Source organism: Amblyraja radiata, chromosome 8, assembly GCF_010909765.2.
Source record: "Amblyraja radiata isolate CabotCenter1 chromosome 8, sAmbRad1.1.pri, whole genome shotgun sequence".
NCBI classification, from domain to species: Eukaryota; Metazoa; Chordata; class Chondrichthyes; order Rajiformes; family Rajidae; genus Amblyraja; species Amblyraja radiata.
In genome coordinates, this window is record NC_045963.1 from 63547370 (window position 1) to 63569692 (window position 22323).

General features: G+C 45.6%; 1 protein-coding gene across 2 annotated transcripts in view; it reads right to left on the reverse strand.

The window, feature by feature from the left end:
* LOC116976310 (L-gulonolactone oxidase-like) overlaps nucleotides 1-20412 on the reverse strand; it is a 38883-nt gene extending 18471 nt beyond the window's left edge. Inside the window, exons 1-6 of one of the 2 annotated variants that reach the window (XM_033026083.1) lie at nucleotides 20359-20412; nucleotides 11089-11190; nucleotides 10400-10525; nucleotides 10035-10129; nucleotides 4936-5026; nucleotides 3495-3680 (exon numbers count right to left, since the gene is read on the reverse strand). In XM_033026083.1, coding sequence (XP_032881974.1) covers nucleotides 3495-3680; nucleotides 4936-5026; nucleotides 10035-10129; nucleotides 10400-10525; nucleotides 11089-11190; nucleotides 20359-20361 — 603 coding nt within the window. In that variant the 5' untranslated portion in view covers nucleotides 20362-20412. Of the gene's footprint in view, nucleotides 1-3494; nucleotides 3681-4935; nucleotides 5027-10034; nucleotides 10130-10399; nucleotides 10526-11088; nucleotides 11191-17153; nucleotides 17299-20358 lie in introns of those variants that run through there. The other variant, XM_033026082.1, reaches the window with a different exon arrangement.
* Between the last annotated feature and the right edge of the window lie 1911 nt (nucleotides 20413-22323).

Below are 22323 nucleotides of genomic sequence, written 5' to 3' on the forward strand. Positions count from 1 at the left end.
AGCTGCTGGAGGAGTGATGAGGATGTTGGCGAGAGACAGCGATGATCAGCTCCTGGTCTCACTGCAGGGATGTACCTGCCCAGATCATGCAGGAAGCGACCTGCAGGATGTGGAGCCATCTCATTAATCAGCCTGCTGACAGCTCAATAACACCATTCATCAGTGAGACCGACTCTGCCGCTGCCGGTCCTTTACAGCCTCACACTGGTCCTCAAGGATGGAGCTCAGATGTTGTATGTAATTGTATGAACACTGAATTTTCCTATTTTGATAATAATCCACCAGTCCACCTTCACTTCATCCCTCCCACCACCACCTCCCCTCTGCACCCTGGTGCACTAACACTTCTTCCAATATCTCCCACCACCCCAGTCGCTCCGTTCCTTTCCCCTCCGCCTTATGCTCAACTCTCTGTCCTATAACTTCTTCCATCTCCCTGTTTTCCCCCCTCTTTCCCCTCCCACCATCCACTTCCACCCATATCCTTGCCTGCGGCTTTATTTTTCATGCCTCTTCTTTCCTTTGCTTTCCTTGAATCAAAGGCCAAATGGAGGCATGAGGAGACAAGAGACTGGAGATGTTGAAACCTTGAGCAAAAACAAACTGTTGGAAGAACTCATAGAGTCAAGGAACTGCAGATGTTCGTTTACCAAATAATGACACAAAGTGCTAGAGGATCACAGCGTGGAGAACATGGATTGGCGACATTTTACGTTGGGACCCTTCTTCAGGCTGCTCAGTCCCAACCTGAAATGTTGCCTATCCATGTCCTCCAGAAATGCAGTCTGGCTCACTGAGTTATTCCAGCACTTTGTGTCTTTGTTGGAGGAATTCGTCAAGTCGGGCAGTTTCTGTAAAGGAAAATGGACCGACTACATTTTAGGTCAAGATCCTTCTTCAGACTGATGATTTGAGGAGAGATAGAAAGAAGTGGAACGAAGGGACTGGGCAATGGGTGGCAGGATCTATAGGGTGAGCTGATTGTGATATGAGTAAGCTGGGGACAAGAAGAGTGGGGGTAGTAACCAAGGCTGGAGGTGGTAAGTGGAGAAGACAGGAGGGTGTAAATGGTGATAAGATAGGTCAGTAAGGAGTGAAATGTAGAATCGGAGAGGGAGATGTTAGGTGGAAAGGATACAAAGTCATGACTGCTTTAGACCTGGTAAGAAGTTTAGAAGGATGTGGGGACCCCTCATTGAAACTTACCGAATAGTGAAAGGCCTGGATAGAGTGGATATGAAGAGGATGTTTCCACAATTGAGAGAGTCTAGGACCAGAGGCCACTGCCTCAGAATAAAAGGACGTACGTTTAGAAAGGAAATGAGGAATTTCTTTAGTCAGAGGGTGGTGAATCTGTGGAATTGATTGTCACAGACGGCTGCGGAGGTCAAGCCATTATGTGTTTTTAAGGCGCTGCTTGATAGATTCGTGATTAGTATGGGTGTCAGGAATTATAGGGAGAAGGCATAAGAATGGGGTTGAGAGGACAGATAGACCAGCCATGATTGAATGGTGGAGTAGACTTGATTGGGCCGAATTACCTAATTCTGCTCCTCGAGCAGATGAGCTGTCAGTATAAGGAGATGTGATGATGTGATGATGACCTGAAACTCACTGCTTGAGTGTCAGCGTTTTCACAGGGTTGGATAGAAGCAGGAGTGTGGATCATTTGCAGGGCCAGGGAACCAAAGGCAAGGAATGGGACTGACAGAATTATTCCACCAGCAGCCAGCATTGACTCAAAAGGCCAATTAGTCTCTGCTATAACAACATAAAAAATAGAAAGTGCCATGAACGATGGCCATGGTGGCAGAGTGGGACCGGGCTGTTCTGTGATAAATGGGCTTCTCACTCTCTCCTGAAATCTCCTCATTTTAAACCATGATTGAGTTCCTTTCTCCAACATTTGAAATTCATCCTTAACTTTTGTAAGAAAGTGTAATTCATTTTTTTGATTCAGCCCAAATAGTAAATGAAAATGGATCGTAAAACAGTGGCAATTAATCCTTTCTATCAACAGTTGCCTTGTCACAGTTCTACTTTGAAGAGAAGCTTCAATGATTGTAAATGCCACACGCCCGGGTTTGACCTCGACTATGGAAGCTGTCTGTACGGAGATTGTACGTTCTCCCCGTGACCGCGTGGGTTTTCTAAGAGATCTTCGGTTTCCTCCCACACTTCGGAGACGTACAGGTATGTAAGTTAATTGGCTTGGTGTATATGTAAATTGTCCCTAGTAGTAGGATAGTGTTAACATGCGGGGTTTGCTGGTCTCGGTGGGCCGAAGGGCCTGTTTCCATGCTGTATCTTTAAACTAAACTAAACTAAAGTCGAATCTGTAGTAAATGCTAGCATTTATTTCGAGAGGGCTTATAGACAAAACCAGGGATGTAATGCTGAGGCCTTATAAGGCGCTGGTCAGGCCGCAGTTGAATATAGTGAGCAATTCTGGGCACCGTATCTGAGAAAGGATGTGCTGGCTCTGAAGAGAGTCCAGAGGAGGTTTACAAGAATGATCCCAGGAATGAGGTTAACATAAGATGATCGTTTGACAGCACTGGGCCTGTATTCGCTAGAGTTTAGAAGAATGAGGGGGAATCTCATTGAAACGTACAGAATAATGAAAGGCTTGGATAGAGTGGATGTGGAGAGGATGTTTCCACATGTGGGAGAGTCTAGGACTAGAGGTCATAGCCTCATAATTAAAATATGTTTTTTTAGGAAGATGAGGAGGAATTTATTTAGTCAGAGGGTGGTGAATCTTTGGAATTCTTTGCCACAGAAAGCTGTGGAGGCAAAGTCAGTGGATATATTTAAAAGGCAGAAATTGATAGATTTTTGATTAACATAAGTGTCAGAGGTTACGGGGAGAAGGCTGGAGAATGGGGTTAGTAGGTGAGATAGATCAGCCATGATTGAATGGCGGAGTAGACTTGATGGTCTGAATGGCCTAATTCTACTCCTATCACCAAGGCCAGATGGTCGGTGACTTGGAGGAAACCTGTGAGGATAGGTGGCTGTACTCTCACTGGGTGGAGATGATCATTGAAACATAGAAACATAGAAACATAGAAAGTAGGTGCGAGAGTAGACCACCAGGTCCGTCGAGCCCGCACTTCATCAGTGTAAAGGTTGCTTGCAACTTATCAGCCCATGCCTGGATGTTGTCCAGGTCTTGCCGCCTGCAGGTATGGGCTACATCATTTGCTGATGAGTTGGGAATGGAATTGGACTTGTGCAATCATCTGCAAACTCCTCCATTTCTTATGACCGAAGGGAGGTCATTGATGAGGCAGCTGAGGATGGTTGGGCCCAGGACACTATTTTTAGTTTGTCTTTGAGATACAGCAGGCAAAACAGACTCTTAGGCCCATCGAGTCTGCTCCGACCAGTGATCCCCGTACACTAGTTCTATCCAACACACCTCCTCTTGCCCATTCTTTGATCTGTTCTCCCCTCAGTGCTGCCCCCATTGGTGGTGGAGAGTACTGTACCTCTGTCAGCGTTTGTGGAAATTGCTGGAGTTCGATGTGGAAGGCGGGCACACACTGGATAGTGAGGGACAGAATCACCCCCAGCGCGCCAAGGTGCAGTCGGGCGGCCTGGAATATCTCGCTGTTCACGGACTCCGAACATTCGAGGATCTCGCCGGCAGCAGTCATCAGGGTCAGAGCCACCACCTAGGGAGCAGAGGCGAGTTAGATGAACTGGGTTAAAGCAGCCAGAGCACTAGGGACGGGAAGTGTGTGATGACCCCAGGGAAATACCTCACCAGCTTCGAGCGTGACCTAATGAATGTGCCGCTGCTGGTGTGTTGGTCTTCTACAGGGTGTAGAGGAGGGGCAATAGCATGAACATACTCTGCTGGGTCAGGGTGGGAACAGAGGAACGGGGTAACTCTGGACTCTAGTCCAGCTAACCTGGCGTACTGGTCTGGTAGCTTGAATGCCCAAGTACGAAGGAACCTACAGCTAATTCATCACGGGTGCTGACTTTGCCGCCATCAAAGGGATCTACGGGAAGCACTGCCTAAAAAACGCAGCGGATATCAACAGAGACCCACACCACCATGGTCACGCTCTCCTCTCGCTACTACCATCGGGAAGAAATACAGGAGGCTAAGACCTGTAGGTTCATGAACAGCTTGAACCACCCTGCACAAACCAAACTATAAACCTCCCTCAGCAATGGACGACTATGGACTAGGTTGCACTACACACTTCAGCTTGCATTGTTACAGTCTAGTTGCCCAGTATGACTAAAAATGTATTGTATACATTTGTCGTGTTCTTGTATTTAATGCCTGTAAAGCTGCAGCAAGTAAGAATTTAATTTCATTGTTCCCTGGTGCATATGATATTTAAACACTCTTGGCCAGTACACATTTTGTAGACAAAAGGCAAGGTGCATGTTAATTAAAAATCAAGCTACATTTATCAACAATGTTTCCATCAATATAACCCGACTTGTTTTGATTTTGTGACCAATTAACTGCTAATTGACTGATAATTTAATATTGAATGTCAAAAATTTAAAAATCTTGTTTTTAACTTTTAAGAGGTGCCAATACCTTATACCAGTGCATACCGTCATTAAAAGAATAATTGCTGTGAACTCCTGACTTGATACATTGAAGACAGTCAATAAACTCTGTCTTTAGTCTTAACCAGCGAGTCTGACTGAGACTCAAGCAGGTGCTGTGAAAACCCCCCACTGAGGGGAACAGTCCTGGTGAAAGGACAGCAACTAGGAACATTAACTGCTTCTCTCTCCACAAACACTGCCTAACCAACTGTTATTGTTTTAAGAGATTCCAGTGCAAAGGGAAAGGCTGTGTGAGGGGTCAGGTCTGGTGGGTTTATCCAGCCTGGGTTTTAGTACACATCCCATCGAGAAGCAGTTGGTGCCCCAATCGCCCATGGGCAGAGCTGGTACCTGGGTTGCCAGAATGCCATGCTGGATGCCAGTGTTGTGGGTGCCAGTTCCAATCACTCCTCCTAGGGTCACATCCGACACCGCGCCAAGACTGTAGGAGCAAAAGCATGTTGTTAGTATCAGCATTTCGGCACAGGATCAGTCCCTGGCGCAGATAAGGTGATTGGGCAGGTGGAGAGAAGTGGACAGTAGATGTGATAGATTGGGACCTTTCCCACTTCCTCTGGACTGAAGGAGTGGAGGGGAGAGAGCCAGTACAAAGAGGTGAAGGATACGGGTCAGGAGCTGGCAATGATATGTGGATCCAGGTAAGGACGGATGGAGTCAGGGTGAGGGAGGGAGAGATGGGGATAACATGCTGGGACATGATGCTGGAAGTAACCAGGGGTTGTGGATGATGGAATATGATAGGAAAGATCATTGGAGATTGGGATCAAATAAGGGAGATGGGGAGGGCAGATGGATGGAGGGGAAGGAACCCAACAAGTGGAGTATTTGAGTGATGGGCAGATGGTGTGGGTGAGGAAGGAACTGGGTAAGAGAGGTACTATCTAATGGGTAAGAAGGGTGGTTGTTGGAGAGACAGTAGGGGTAGGCACCGTTACCTGAAATTGGAGAAATCAATGTTCATGCCATTGGGTTGTAGGCTACCCAAGCGGAATATGAGGGCAGCAGAATATGAGGGCTATTCCACAAGTTTGCATTTGGTCTCACTCCAGCAGTGGAAGAGGCCCAGGACGGACAAGTCAGTGAGGGAATGGGAAGGGAAATTGAAATGGTGAGGAAACGGGAGCTCCTGGCGGACAGAGTACAGGTGCATGCACAATGCAAACAGCGCACACAACACACAGCATACAACACACACACACAATATACACAACACAATCATAACACACACAGTGCATTCAATGTACACAACACACAGAATACACACAACACACAGAATACACACAATACACTTAATGTATATGCGTATGTATGACAGCTGTAAATTCATCTAATGTCCCTCTGCCTGTGTCTGAGACATGCTATAAAGAGCTCCTTGGTGTAGCCAGCCCTCCCCCTCCCACACCCTGGCCCAACCCCCATCCATTCCCAGAGATGGTTGGAGCTGGTTCTGTGCCTATGTAATCTGCCCTGTTTGTGTGGAAACTGATGAATAGCACTTTTATCGAGACTGATCAGCATCCAAGGATTTTAATGACTTAGAGAGAGCAGAAATCAAATCTTGTCAGATTGCATTTCAGGTCCTGTTCAAAAGACTTTGCGCTGTTTTATGAGACTGACAATTAAATAGATTGTGTTGCAGGGCTGAAAGTAGGAGTTACGGTAAATTTTCATCCAAGACTGGGAGTAACGCAGAGGTGCTAGTGTCACTTTCTGGCGTTCCTCTCACTGGGCCCCCTCAACGTCATCCGGATTAGTTTTTGGTATTGGTTTATTATTTCCACTGTACTGAGATACAGTGGAAAGCCTTTATTTGGATGCAATTCAATTAAATCAGAAAATATTATACATGAGTACAATCAAGCCATACATAAGTGCACAGCATGGTACGCTGGCCCTTGAAACAGGCCCTCTGGTCCACCGAGTCCACGTCAACCAGCGATCGCCATAGAAACATAGAAAATAGGTGCAGGAGTAGGCCATTCAGCCCTTCAAGCCTGCACCGCCATTCAATATGATCATGGCTGATCATCCAACTCAGTATCCTGTACCTGCCTTCTCTCCATACCCCCTGATCCCTTTAGCCACAAGGGCCACATCTAACTCCCTCTTAAATATAGCCAAAGAACTGGCCTCAACTACCTTCTGTGGCAGAGAATTCCACAGATTCACCACATTCTGTGAAAAAAGTTTTTCTCATCTCGGTCCTAAAAGACTTCCCTCTTATCCGTAAACTGTGACCATATAGGGTGTCAGAGGTTTTGGGGAAATAGCAGGAGAATGGGGATAGGAGGGAGAGATAGATCAGCCATGATTGAATGGCGGAGTAGACTTGATGGGCCTAATTCTACTCATATTACTTATGATATTATGATCTACACCCACTATCCTACACACTAGGGATAATTTACAATTTTTACAAAACTCAATCAACCTACAAACCTGTATGCCTATGGAGTGTGGGAGCAAGCCGGAGCACCCGGAGAAAATCTACGCGGTGTCGGGGAGAAGGTACCAACCCCGTACAGACATCACCCATATTCACGTTCGAACCCGGGTTTCTGATGCTCTAAGGCAGCAACTCTACCGCTATGACCGTGCCACAACTGGCATTGGCTGTAGTGGCTTTGTTTTTGCAATGGCGCAGTTGAAATGCTCTGTTACCTCGACAACACGCGATATTGCACAGATCTGGCACAGCAAGCGCATGGTGAACTATTAACTTATTTAATAACCACAGTAACATACTGATATTTGCTGAATGCAGACTTATTTCTCGTGCTGTGATAATTAATTGCCAATGTTTCATCGGGGCAGTAACCACATCATTGAGTGTCATTTAATCATTGAGGTCAGTACATGATTCACTAGCACTCGCTGTACGGTAAGGTCACAAACCTGCAAGACTGCTGTGAATATAAACAAGTAATTTATACATTATACAACACTCTTGCATTCTGATTAGGCTGAGTGGTTTATTGAGACTGGTTAACATGGTTGTTCGACCCCTGACCTCTCACGCAGGCATGAGTGCATGGATGCACGTCTCTCTGCCCAGTGAGGGTGAAAGGTTAATGTCTGCCTGCAAATAAAGAAGGAAGAAAACTCAGGGGGAAAGGCTTTAGTCAGGTCTTACCATATTTGTTAATTAAAGATCCTCTGGGGAATAGTGATCACAAGATGGGATAATTTGGGCAGTACAGTGGCGCAGCGGTAGAGTTGCTACCTTAGAGAATTTGTACGTTCTCCCCGTGATTGTGTGATTTTTTACGGTTCCCCCCCAAAGACAAATTGTAGATTAATTGGCTTTGGTAAAAATTGTAAATTGTCCCTTGTGTGTAGGATAGGGTTAGTGTACAGAGTTTACTGGTCAGCGCACACTCAGTGGGCCGAAGGGTTTGTTTCCTTGCTGTATCTCTAAACAAAATTAAACTAAACTAAACTAATTCCAGATCCAGTCTGTGCAAGAATCTCAGTTACAAAACTTACTGGGCAATTACCAAAGTATGAAGGTGGAGTTGTTTATAATGGCCTGGGGAAGTAGGTTAAGTGAAAAGAGAGGAGATGAGGTGTGTCAGATATTTAAGCAACCATTTCATCATGATCAGCAGAAATGTATCCCCTGTTAGAAAGTGGGACTCGGTGAGAATAATGAACCATTTGTACTTAACCAAGGAGGTCAATAAAAATACTAAAACATATGAAAGTGGAAGAGACCAGAGTGGTAGACAGGAGGTATGAGAATTTTTCAGGAACCAGCCATGAGAGATCAAATAGCAAGAAGGATAAAATATATTTTAGTTAATTTAGTTTAGAGATACAGCGATGAAACAGGCCCTTTGGCCCATTGAGTCTGCACTGGCCAGCAATCCCTGCACACTTGTGCTATCCTATACACACCAGGGACAATTTACAATTATGCCAAGCCAATTAACCTACAAAGCTCTATGTCTTTGGAGTGTGAGAGGAAACTGGAGATCCCGGAGAAAACCCACACAGGTCACGGGGAGAACGTACAAACACGATACAGACAAGCATCTGTATTCAGGATTGAACCCGGGTCTCTGGCATTGTAAGGTGGCACCTCTGCCGCGGCGCCACCGTGTTGCCAATTATAATTATGAGAGAAAAAATGGACAGCACAATGGTGCAGCCTCAAGGTGCCAGAGACCCGGATTTGATCCTGACTTTTGGTGCTGTCTGTGTGGAGTTTGCATCTTTTCCCTGTGACTGTGTGGGTTTCCCTTGTGTACTCTGGTTTCTTCCCACCTCCTATGCAGGTTTCTAGGTTAATTAACATCTCTCAATTTCCCTGGTTTGTAGGGAGTGGATGCGAAAGTGGAATAACATAGAACCAGTGTGAATGGGTGATCGATGATCAGCATGGATGTAGTGGGCTGATGGATGGATATAGATAAAAAGGATGACGGTAGCCAGAGTAAGTGTGGGATCCATGAGGGATCAATAACGAGAAACAGAAAATGGTAGATAATTTGAATCAACACTTTTCATTAAATTTTAATAAACCAATACCAAATTTCATGGTTGAGGACATTGCAAAGCTTTTCAAAGCACCTTTGGCTCTGGGAGTGTACCAATGGATTGGAAAACCAAATATGTGAAAGGAGGAAGAAAAAAGATAGGGAAACTACTGTTTAGGTTTATGTTTGACATGGGCAAGATGCTGCGAACTGTAACCAAGAAAGAAATAGCTAGTTATTTAGCAGGCCTTAATCGAATTGAACCAAATCAACATAGTTTTAGGAAAGACCTGAGATAGATCAGTCATGATCATATTGAAAGATGGGGCAGGCTCGAATGGCATAGTCGCCTACTCCTGTTCCCTTCCCCTCATGTGTTTTCATGAGTCAAGAATCAAGAGTGTTGTATTGTCACATGTCCCAGATAGAACAATGCAATTCTCACTTGAAGAAATGTTCCCTTTCTCTCTCTTTCTTCCCGCCCAACCCCCAAATCCCCAAAACTGAGAGTTAATGTCTGGCAAAATACACAGGAAAGAAAATGACACTGCAGACAACATTTGGAGAAATCATTTCGACATCTCAGGAAGAAGACAATATTCTTAAAGGGACTAGAACAGAGATGAGTGAAAATATATTGGGGCAGGAAGAGTTAACCTGTTCAATGCCTCCCCCGGGTATACTCAGATCATGGCCAATAGTGAAAAAAAACCCAGCAGTGAACAGGTTAAGTTACGATACGATAGAACTTTATTTATCCCAGGAAGGAGATTGATGGGTTGCAGAGAATATTGAGGGGATCCAGTTGGGGACTGATGCATTTTGGGGTGAATGATCTCCCTCTGAGTCTGTTGGTTATTTCTTCCCCAGCCCAGCCAGTTCGACCCGGAATGATAGGTTGGAAGTTGCATGGGCAGATTGTGCAGGTAACCCCGCAGTTTGCACACTCACTTGGACAGAGCCAGTCCGAGCGAAGCCAGCTCTTCATTCAGGTCAGACAGCAGCATTCCTGCCTCGACCGTCACTTGCTGCTTCTCCTTATCCACCTGCCAAGGAAGAATATCCATCAGTATTGCCTCACTGAAGGGCAGCTGGTGGAGGCATCCAGAACACAAAAATAGGCATGGGAGAAGGCTATTTCACTCCTCGTTCCTGCTCCACGACTCAATAACATGATGCCTGGTCTCCCATCCCAACACCATTTTCTTGCCAAATGCCCAGATCCCTTTGTTCACTTATTTCACTTTTCGAGGACAGCCTGGGTACGATGTGCAAGGGGACTGTGCTGTGAAATGAGCACGTGTTCTCAACCTTACCTTGAGCAGCTTGTTGAGGTGGCTGAGCTGGACGAGATAGTCGTCAGTGCAGACGATGTTGGAGGGTGAGTGCCCACAGCCCACGATCTTCACCCGCTTGCTGCGTTGCTGTGCGATCTCCAGGATCTGTGGACAGGACACAAGCAATGAGCTGGCTCACTGCACTTGCCTCCCTGGCACCTTGAAACAGGAAACGTCCCTCAGTGGGAAGATTGCCGTCGATAGGAACTCGGCATATAACTGGAAAAATACGTTCCATACTGGTACATTGTCTGCGTCACTGTTCCAGAGTTACACTCTCTATCTCACAGTCCCAGTGTGTTCACTCTCTTCCTCACTGTCCCAGTGTGTTCACTCTTTATTTCACTGCCCCAGTGTTACACTCTTCACCTCACTGCGCCAGTGTTACACTCTCGACCTCACTGTCCCAGTGTCCACTCCCTACCACACTGTCCCACTGTTACACTCTCTACCTCACTGCCTCAGGGTTCATTCTCTTCCTCATTGACTGCTCCTGCTGTGTATCAGTCCATCAGGTCAGATTATGCTGCATTAAAGCAGGATCTTCCTCTCGTTAACTTTACTCTCCATGACCAGTAACTGTACCTGCCCTCCAAGCTGGCTCTGTGCATTGCCCCATTACTACCCCCCGCCCACGATACATGCAGGACATTGTGCGATTTGCTCACCTGCCGCATCTCTTCCACGGACAGCGGCTCGAAGTACAACTCCGGCTGGCAGGTGTAGGTGTTTGCCCAGTTCCGGAACCGGTAGCCCTCGGTGCCTTGGACCTGTATAAATGTCAAACAGGAAGTGGATGACAGAGTGGTACAGGGCAGCTCAAAGTAGTTACACAAACTGAATGTACCTTGGGCCAACCCAATGGCCATATTGGGGCTGGCATTGCCCATTCCCCTGGCAGCTCTGCCTGGGAGTGATCGTATGGACATGTTTCCTGGAGTGATGAGGAGACCCTGTTGCTGGAGTCTAATGCCCTTGTCCCACTTAGGCAATTTTATCGGCGACTACAGGCGACTCGGCTGTTTTCACATGGTTGCGCGGTGATGCCTGTATGGTCGTGAGTTGTCTCATCAAGTCGCCTAAAGAGTCGTAACATTTTTCTGGTCGCCGCTGGATTTTTAAATGTTCAAAACCTTTTGGCAACTGATGTAGCTTGGCTTCCCCTGTCGTACGTGCTGTCGTAGGTTGTCGCCAGGGTGACGCAGGTTGTTGCCAGGTGACGTTGGTTGTCGCCGGGTGCTGCCTTCGGTGAATTCCATTGGCGACAACCTACGTCAACCTACGTCAACCGGCGACAGGTACCTGCGACTGAATTATCTTTAGTTGTCTTCAGTTGTCGCCGACAGGGTCGTTGCTTGTCATAGCTTGTCGCAGGTGGATGTAGGTGGGCTTTGGTTGTTGTAGGTTGTCGCCTGTGTGGTTGTAGGTGGACGTCCTAATGGGTTGCCGGTTGTCGGTAGCTTGACGTCGACAAGGTGGTAGGTTGTCGTCGATTGTCAGAGACATTGTCGTAAGGGGGGGTCCAGTCGCTGCTTTTTCGGCGCCCTGTTACGACTGTGACAGTCGCTGGCTGTCGCTGAAAAAATCACCTAAGTGGGACAGGCCCTTAACTCACCAGGAACGCACAGTGTCCCCTCTTCTGAGGCATGAGGAATTTTTGAAAAGTCATACCTGCCCTTCAGCCAACTGAGTCTAACCTTACCGACACCCACCCCATCAACCACATTTATGGATCACCCCACATTCCACAAGGGCGGCACTGCAGATGCCGTACAGCTCCAGAGACTCGGATTCGATCCTGACTATGGGTTGCTGTCTGTACAGAGTTTGTCGGTTCTGCCTGTGACCACGTGTGTTTTCTCCAGGTTCTCCGGTTTCCTCCCACACTCCAAAGACGTACAGGTTTGCAGGTTAATTGGCTTCTGGTCCCTAGTGTCTAGGATAGTGCTCGTGTACGGGTGATAATTGGTTGGCTCGCAGTGGATCGAAGGGCCTGTTTCCACGCTATATCTCTAAACTAAACTAAAATCCCATCTATTCCCCCCTGACCCTACCCCTCAGCCAAGCAACAGCAGCCAATTAACCCGCAGTGAATAGAACTCATGAGTGCGGAGGGCGCAGCTGTGGTGAAGCAATCAGCAAGAAGCAGAGGGAGCTAAGAGACATCTACAGTGGGTGGGTGGGAGTGAGGTCACAAAGTCAACACTCAGCATTGGAGCTGCAGATGGGAACCGTCTTATCTCGCCAGTTGAAGAATGTACGTGTGGCCCAGGCTAACTGCGCAACCAAGCGAGTAGGAAGGAACTGCAGATGCCAGTTTACATTGAAGTCACATAACATGCTCAATGGGCAGCATCTCTGGAGAAATAGTTTAGGTGACGTTTTGGTCAGAACCCCTTCTTCAGATTGAGTGATAGAGGTGGAGATGGAAAGTGGATGGCGTTTTGGGTCAAAACGTCACCCCCCTCCCCCCCTCCCCTCCCCCCCTCACCTCTAACTTTCAGTCTGAAGAAGGGGTTCTTCAAAGTGTCACCTATTCCTTTTCTCCAGAGATGCTGTTTCACCCGTTGAGTTACTCCAGCATTTTGTGTCTATCTGTGTGCAACACTTGGTTACAGCAACTGAGGTACGTCAGAGATCTGAGACTGTAGTAGTTCAAATAACTAGTAACTGTTGTAACAGTAGTGGGAGCATTGCTAGGGTCTGAAGAAGATCTAACACAAGGATACAATGCGTCAAGACACTCCTTCATGTCTCCGGCGACTCAGGTTCAATCCTGACCTCAGGTACAGTCTGTGTAGAGTTTGCACGTTTTCCCTGTGACCGCAAAGGTTTCCTCCAGTGCTCTAGTTTTCTCCCATGTCCCAGGGCCGTGCTTTTGGTAGGTTAATTGGATGTTGTAAATTGCCAACAGTGTGTGGGTGGTGGTCGAAACAGGGGGTAGTTGATGGGAATGTGGGGAGAATAAAATGGATCAATGTAAGTTGATGATCGGAGCTGACTCGATGGGCTGAAATACCTGTGTCCATGCTGTATCTCCCTGTAACAAGTGACAATAATATCATGTGTTTAAAGGGGTTCTACATGTTTGTCACGGCCTGGTATACTCATGGTAAGGAGGGCATAGCTGGCGAAGGTCAAACTCGCCAATATTTCCTGGGCATATATGACCTAAGTCTCATTTGCCTACATTAGGTCACCTTCCCTTCCTCGACAAAGTAACTATCCTAAAACCTTCGAAATGCTCTAATTTAATCTGCCTCCACTCCTTTCTGTGGCAACTTGTTCCAGATATTCACTGCCCTGTGGAAAGCATACCCCTCAGATATCCCTTAAATATCTCCCCTCTCACTTTATGCCTGTGCCCTCTAGTTGAGGCTACACTGCCTTGGGAGAGGTGCCTCTGATGATCTCTTACCTATGTCCCTCATAATATTATAGACTTAAAAGGTTGTTTCTCAGCCTCCTACATCCAGTGAGAATCAACCCAGTGTATCCAATCTCTCGTGTTAGAGCCACTGCCTCACAGCACCAGAGACCAGTGTTTGATCCTGACCTTGGGTGCTGTTTGAGTGGAGTTTGCACGTTCTACCTGTGACCTCATGGGTTTCCTCCGGTTTCCTTCCACATCCCAAAGACGTGTGGGTTTGTAGGTTAACTAGTGTGTAGGGAGTGATATAAAAGTGAGATAACATAGGACTAGTGTGAACAGGCGATCGATGGTCGGCATGGACGCGGTGGGCTGAAGGATTTGTTTCCATGCTGTACTTCTAAAACAATTACTACTGCCTTACTTTCTAGGCAACATAAAACATAAATCATAGAACAGTACAGCACAACAACAAGTCATTTGGCCCACTATGTTTGTGCTGAACATGATGCCAAGTTAAACTGATCTCATCAGCTTGTACATGATCCATATCCCTCTATTCCCTGCACTTCCATTTGCCTATCTAAAAGCCTCTTAAATGCCACTATCCATCTGCTTCCACCACCACCCCTGGCAAAGCGTTCCAGGCTCCCACCAGTCTCTGTGTAAAAAAATATCTTGGTGAATCTCTTCAGTACTCTCTCTATTGCTACCACATCCTTATTGGTGACCAGAACTGTACACAATACTCCAAGTGCAGTTTAACTAATGTTTTGTACAGTTGCAACATAATGTCAAACCTCTTACACTTAACAGCTCAGTGTATGGAGGCAAACATACCAGATGCCTTCTTCACTACCCTATCCACTTGTGTCAACACTATCAACAAGCTATGCCCTTGCCATTTACCCTCTATGTTCTGCCAGAATGTAACTTCGCAAAGTACATTACCCCGTACTTTTATGAATTAAATACCGTTTGCCACCATTCTGCCCAATCTTCCAGTTGATCCATGTCCCACTGAACCCTTGGAGGACCTTCTTTGCTATCTACAACTCCACCACTTGCTTGGTCGATCTATGTTCTCATTCAAAATCCCAGCACCGACCCCTGAAGTACACCCCTGGTTACAGATTTCAAGGCAGAGAAATGCCCACAAACCACTACCCTCAAGAGACGGAGGTGGTTTTAGATCTAATTTGCCCAGTTTCCGGAGCTCTGAGAAGCTCTTCTGTAATCTGTTTTTGGGGAAGTTATTAACAGGGACAATGAAGAGGACTGTAATCTTTTGAATCCTTTTCGAGATGCGAAGAGCTTTGATAAGACCTGTATTTAATGTGTGGGATTAATTTGCCTTCACAATGCTATTCGGCAGGGAGTTCTTGGATTGAAACTGAGCAGCAACAGTAATATATTTCCGAGACAGGATGATGTGTGGTTCTGTGATATTGCACAGGAAATGGAAGATGGGAAAGTGGAAATGGTTATTTGGGTTTATAAATCAGGTTCAGTGCATGATCAATCTTCGAATGTGTAATTAAATGAGAGACAGAGTCCTCTGGGAGGCAGCTCATTGAGACACTTGCTTATTTCACTTATGTTTCCGCTACAATTTCAAATTCATGAGCAAGGTTATAGAAAACTGGGACAATGCTCACAGGTAACTCAGAGTGAGATAAACAGCAATCCCATTGCGCTGAAATTATTTCAGTTCAACCCAGGAAACAAATCCAAATTCACAACTTTGAGTTTCAGGTTCAATTTTTTTCATTTTAAGCCGAGAAGCATCTTGACAAAGAAATACGACAATGTTGCGTTACATGCAGAGTAAAGCTCTCTCTACACTGTTCTGTCACACACTCCCTGGGTCAGATATTGTCCATGTTCGCGTGTCCCTGGAGGGGGAACATGCGGTGTCCACGGGGACTCTGGGGGCATTCCATGAACACTGGTTGTCGCAGGGTGTCGAGAACATTGTGGATATATATGATAACATTGTAATCTGATGACTGATTGATTAATGTTTACAAAATGTTGGATGGTTTTGATCTTACCAGTATTCTGTAACTGTGATTAATAGAATGCTATTTCCTCGTTAAGGAAAAAAAAAAGAGTCGGATGCAGAATTAATCTCCCTCTATACTATTCCTTCACTCTCGGGGACAGATACCGAGTGAAACTCCCTCTTCACTGTTCCAACACACACTCGCAGGACAAGTGTTCAGACACTTACAGTATATGAGGCCCCATTTTCCCTGAGCTTGGAGGCTAAGATGCTATTCTGGAGCACATGTACCAAGGCGTAGTGAGAAACGTTGCATGCTATCCCAGTCAATCCAACAACATATGAGTACAATCAGGCCATACACAAATACAGAATCGAACCTGAACCCCATGGTGCTGTAAGGCAACAACTCTACTCCTGCAACACCATGCCGCCCTTAGTTTAGTTTAGTTTATTGTCAGTGAAAATCTTGTTGTTGCTTGTTAACTAGTCAGCGTAAAGACTGTGCATGATTTACAATCGAGCCATCCACAGTGGATAGATACATGATACAGGGAATAGCGTTTCGTGTAAGATAAAATGAAGTCCAGTTCAAGGTAGTTCAATAGTCTTCCATGAGGCAGATAATAACTAGGACCGCTCTTCTAGTTGCTGGTAGGACGGTTCAGTTGCCTCCTTAAATGTCATTTGAAACATTGAGAAATAAATCAACAATTGGGGCTAGAACAGTGTCTGAACCTGGAACTACAGTCACTGACTGAGCCCAGTGTGACCAATAAAATCAAGAGTTCAATTGATTTACAAAGCATTACATATAAAAAATGCAATAAAATGCAGTAGTGTTATACAGTGTCTCAACAGTGCTGATAATTACTTTCATGCTTACAATCTGAAGAGATTTTGCTATTTCCAATCCCTGCTCCAAATATCAAATCCAGATTCCAACCACAAATTCCCAGATCCTATTCCCAGATCACAGTCCCAAATCCCATTCTAGATCCCAGTCCATATCCCTACCTATGGTCCCATTCTCAGATTTCAACCTGGATCTTAATCCTAATCCCTTCCCTATTTCCAGTCCCAGATCGCTGTCATTCCCTGAAAGTCTACTTCCTTGGGATGCCGTCTCTGGAAGCAGCTTCTCCATGTTTTCTCAATCAAAATCCCTCACAACTTTAAGCTTCCCTCAACATCCTCAGCCAGCGGGGTGATTACCTCAAATCCTCTCCTGCCCAACCCGATATCTTGTAACATAATCCATGTGGATCTGAGGATCGATTCTACACGTCACACATTCTAACTTTCCTGATGCTACATGCAGTCTCATTCTGTCCCAGACTAGGCAGGATGAACCTTACCATGGTTGCTCAATGTGCGATCGGAGCCAGGAACACGACTGCAGGAGAAAGGGAGAGAGAGCCTGGAGACAAGCAAACCGTCACCCAAATGAGAGGCAGTCCCTGGTGTGACTGCTCTCTTGTTGCAGGAGGAATGCTCCTGACATTCCTGATGGCGATAATGGAGGTAATGAATAACTGGCCGGCTTAACTCAGTGCTGGGTTTACCGCTCCAGAAGGTATCAGGGGGATGCAGGTGTGCACAGCAGTGTTAGAGATGTGGGTAAGCAGGGTGTGTGGCAGCTGTGTGTGGGGTCGGGTGTGTGTGAGGGTTAGTGTATGATGGCAGGAGTGTGAGGGCCAGGTGTGCAAGGGTTATATGTGAAGCCAGGTGCATGCGTATAACAGTGTGGGGGCATGCGTGTGTGTCAGGTGTGAGAAGATGAGTGTGCAGGCTAGTGTTCTTGGTGGTGTGAGCATGGCTGTGCTGTCCTCAAGAAGAGCTGAATGTCATATTCTGGGATTAGGAGCCACTGCATTAGTAATAATCTTTCAAAAACTCTTTAGATTCTGGAGTAGTTCCTGAGGATTGGCGGGTAGCAAACGTAACCCCACTTTTTAAGAAGAGAGGGAGAGAGAAAACGGGGAATTACAGACCAGTTAGTCTAACATCGGTAGTGGGGAAACTGCTAGAGTCAGTTATTAAAGATGGGATAGCAGCACATTTGGAAAGTGGTGAAATCATTGGACAAAGTCAGCATGGATTTACAAAAGGTAAATCATGTCTGACGAATCTTATAGAATTTTTCGAGGATGTAACTAGTAGCGTGGATAGGGGAGAACCAGTGGATGTGGTGTATCTGGACTTCCAGAAGGCTTTCGACAAGGTCCCACATAAGAGATTAGTTTACAAACTTAAAGCACACGGCATTGGGGGTTCAGTATTGATGTGGATAGAGAACTGGCTGGCAAACAGGATGCAAAGAGTAGGAGTAAACGGGTCCTTTTCACAATGGCAGGCAGTGACTAGTGGGGTACCGCAAGGCTCAGTGCTGGGACCCCAGCTATTTACAATATATATTAATGATCTGGATGAGGGAATTGAAGGCAATATCTCCAAGTTTGCGGATGACACTAAGCTGGGGGGCAGTGTTAGCTGTGAGGAGGATGCTAGGAGACTGCAAGGTGACTTGGATAGGCTGGGTGAGTGGGCAAATGTTTGGCAGATGCAGTATAATGTGGATAAATGTGAGGTTATCCATTTTGGTGGCAAAAACAGGAAAGCAGACTATTATCTAAATGGTGGCCGACTAGGAAAAGGGGAGATGCAGCGAGACCTGGGTGTCATGGTACACCAGTCATTGAAAGTGGGCATGCAGGTGCAGCAGGCAGTGAAGAAAGCGAATGGTATGTTAGCTTTCATAGCAAAAGGATTTGAGTATAGGAGCAGTGAGGTTCTACTGCAGTTGTACAGGGTCTTGGTGAGACCACACCTGGAGTATTGCGTACAGTTTTGGTCTCCAAATCTGAGGAAGGACATTATTGCCATAGAGGGAGTGCAGAGAAGGTTCACCAGACTGATTCCTGGGATGTCAGGACTGTCTTATGAAGAAAGACTGGATAGACTTGGTTTATACTCTCTAGAATTTAGGAGATTGAGAGGATATCTTATAGAAACTTACAAAATTCTTAAGGGGTTGGACAGGCTAGATGCAGGAAGATTGCTCCCGATGTTGGGGAAGTCCAGGACAAGGGGCCACAGCTTAAGGATAAGGGGGAAATCCTTTAAAACCGAGATGAGAAGAACTTTTTTCACACAGAGAGTGGTGAATCTCTGGAACTCCCTGCCACAGAGGGTAGTCGAGGCCAGTTCATTGGCTATATTTAAGAGGGAGTTAGATGTGGCCCTTGTGGCTAAGGGGATCAGAGGGTATGGAGAGAAGGCAGGTACGGGATACTGAGTTGGATGATCAGCCATGATCACATTGAATGGCGGTGCAGGCTCGAAGGGCCGAATGGCCTACTCCTGCACCTAATTTCTATGTTTCTATGTTTCTATGAGAGCGTGGGAGTGTGGGAAGGCCAATCCATGCACACTTAAACCCACATATACACACTCACACTCCCCTGTATATACCCCTTACACACACTCACACAAGCATCACACTTACTCCCCAGCTACATCCTTTCACTCACACACACACACATGCACACACACACACACACACACACACACACACACACACACACACACACACACACACACACACACACACACACACACACACACACACACACACACACACACACACACACACACACACACACACACACACACACACACACCACACACAAGTAGCACACACACACAAGCAGCACACACACACACACACACACACAAGCAACACACACACACTCCCCTGCATAAACCTTCTTACACAATCACACTCCGTCTCTCACACATTCACACAAGCATGATACACTCACCTCCCCACATACACTTCTTTCACACATGCATCATCTCTCTCGCGCACGCATCACAAATCACTTACCCATATACACCCTCTTACATACATATACGCACACGCACACGCATACACACGGGCACCTACACACATGCATGCACACACACATGGGCACATACACACATGCATGCACACACACATGGGCACATACATAGATATAAAAAATGCAATAAAATGCAGTAGTGTTATACAATGTCTCAACAGTGCTGATAATTACTTTCATGCTTACAGTCTGAAGAGATTTTGCTATTTCCAATCCCTGCTCCAAATATCAAATCCAGATTCCAACCACAAATTCCCAGATCCTATTCCCAGCTCACAGTCCCAAATCCCATTCTAGATCCCAGTCCATATCCCTACCTATGGTCCCATTCTCAGATTTCAACCTGGATCTTAATCCTAATCCCTTCCCTATTTCCAGTCCCAGATCACTGGCATTCCCTGAAAGTCTACTTCCTTGGGACGCCGTCTCTGGAAGCAGCTTCTCCATGTTTTCTCAATCAAAATCCCTCACAACTTTAAGCTTCCCTCAACATCCTCAGCCAGCGGGGTGATTACCTCAAATCCTCTCCTGCCCAACCCGATATCTTGTAACATAATCCATGTGGATCTGAGGATCGATTCTACACGTCACACATTCTAACTTTCCTGATGCTACATGCAGTCTCATTCTGTCCCAGACTAGGCAGGATGAACCTTACCATGGTTGCTCAATGTGCGAACGGAGCCAGGAACACGACTGCAGGAGAAAGGGAGAGAGAGCCTGGAGACAAGCAAACCGTCACCCAAATGAGAGGCAGTCCCTGGTGTGACTGCTCTCTTGTTGCAGGAGGAATGCTCCTGTCATTCCTGATGGCGATAATGGAGGTAATGAATAACTGGCCGGCTTAACTCAGTGCTGGGTTTACCGCTCCAGAAGGTGTCACGTGACAGACCAATTGAGGATGAGGGCATTCACCAGATGGGCACTCAATTGTCCGTCATGTACTCTGGCCACAAAGCCCTGTTCCATTTTAGCATTTCTGTTTACGTTTCTTCACTGAACATAGAACATAGAACAGGCCCTTCATCCCACAATGTCTGTGCCAAACATGATGCCAGTTTAAACAAATCTTCCTTGTCTGTACATGATCCATATCCCTTCATAATCCCTAATCCCTTCATATCCATGTCCCTATCTAGACGAGTCTTAAATGTATCTACTGCCACCACCTCCCATGGCAGAGCATTGAAGGATACTCTCGGTGTATTAAACTTGTCGCACACATCTCTTAAAATATCCTCCTCTGACTGTAAAGCTATGTTCTCTCCCCTTTGTTATTTCCACCCTAGAAAAGGGTTTTGAGTGTCTACTCTATCTCTGCCTCATCATTTTATATACTTCCATCAGGTCACCGCTTGGCCTCTGACCCTTAGAGAAAACAATGCAAGCTTATTTAACCTCTCCCTATAGCTGATACCCTCTAATCCTGGCATTGTTCTGATGAACCTCTTCTGCACCTTCTTCAAAGCCTCCACATCATTTATGGATTGCCTCCAATGGCAGTGTATCTCTACACTGTACAGTCTCAGGAGGGACAGACAATTTGGAAGCTGAGGAACCATCCCTCACAAACATCCTCAGTTAACCAAAGAAGTCTAACAGAGCCATCAACTCCAAAGCCTCCACATCTTTCCTGTAATGAAGCAACTAGAATTGAGGAACTCAGGGAATTCCACCATGAGTTCAACCCTAGACAGTAGAAGCTTCCGTAAAGTGAAGGAGACCACAGCAGGGTCTCAACCTGAAACATCACCCAGCCATCTTCTCCATGGATGCAGCCTGACCCGCGGTGCTACTCCAGCACTCCTTTTTTTTTCTTTTTTTTTCTTACATTTTTTTTTTTTTTTAATGTTTTGTTTATTTTATTAGAAGTTAATACAGTACAAAACAGTATAGTGGAACCTAATTTTAGGTGCCAACTATGTCATACCATAATCCATTCTATGTGCAACCTCTACTTTTATGTTTTGAGAAGGGAAGTAAGACAAGAAAAAGAAAACAATAGAAAGGGGAAAAAGAGGGAAAATAGATGGTAGAGAATAGAAAAACGTGAAGTGTGTATATAAAAAAAAGAAAAAGTGGAAAGTAGAAATAGGAGAGAAAGCCCCTTAAAAGATAAATTTTCAAATCTTTAGTCAGAGATGTAGATGTATCCACGTCATGAACTGAAATCAGCAATCCTTATGGTACCGCTGCATCACATGATTCCAAAAAGTCGATGAAAGGAGACCAACTCCTTAAGAATTGGTCATATTTATCTATTAGTCGGAGTCTCATTTCTTCAAGGCGTGCTATGTCCATCATATTCCTAATCCACATTTTAACAGTTGGTATGGTTGTATTTTTCCAAAATTTAAGTATCAATTTCTTTCCAATTATTAACCCATAATTAAAAAAAAGTTTTGGTCTTTATTTAAATTGATATCTTCTACTATTATTCCAAATATAATCCATTCCATTTTAGGTTCTATTGTGGACTTAAAAAGCTTTGTAAATATATCAAATATATCGCTCCAAAATGTATTCAACTTTGTACATCCTACAAATGAATGTGTTATATTAGCGTTTTGAAACAAACATTTATCGCATCTGGGAGAGACGTTTGGATAAAATTTATTCAACC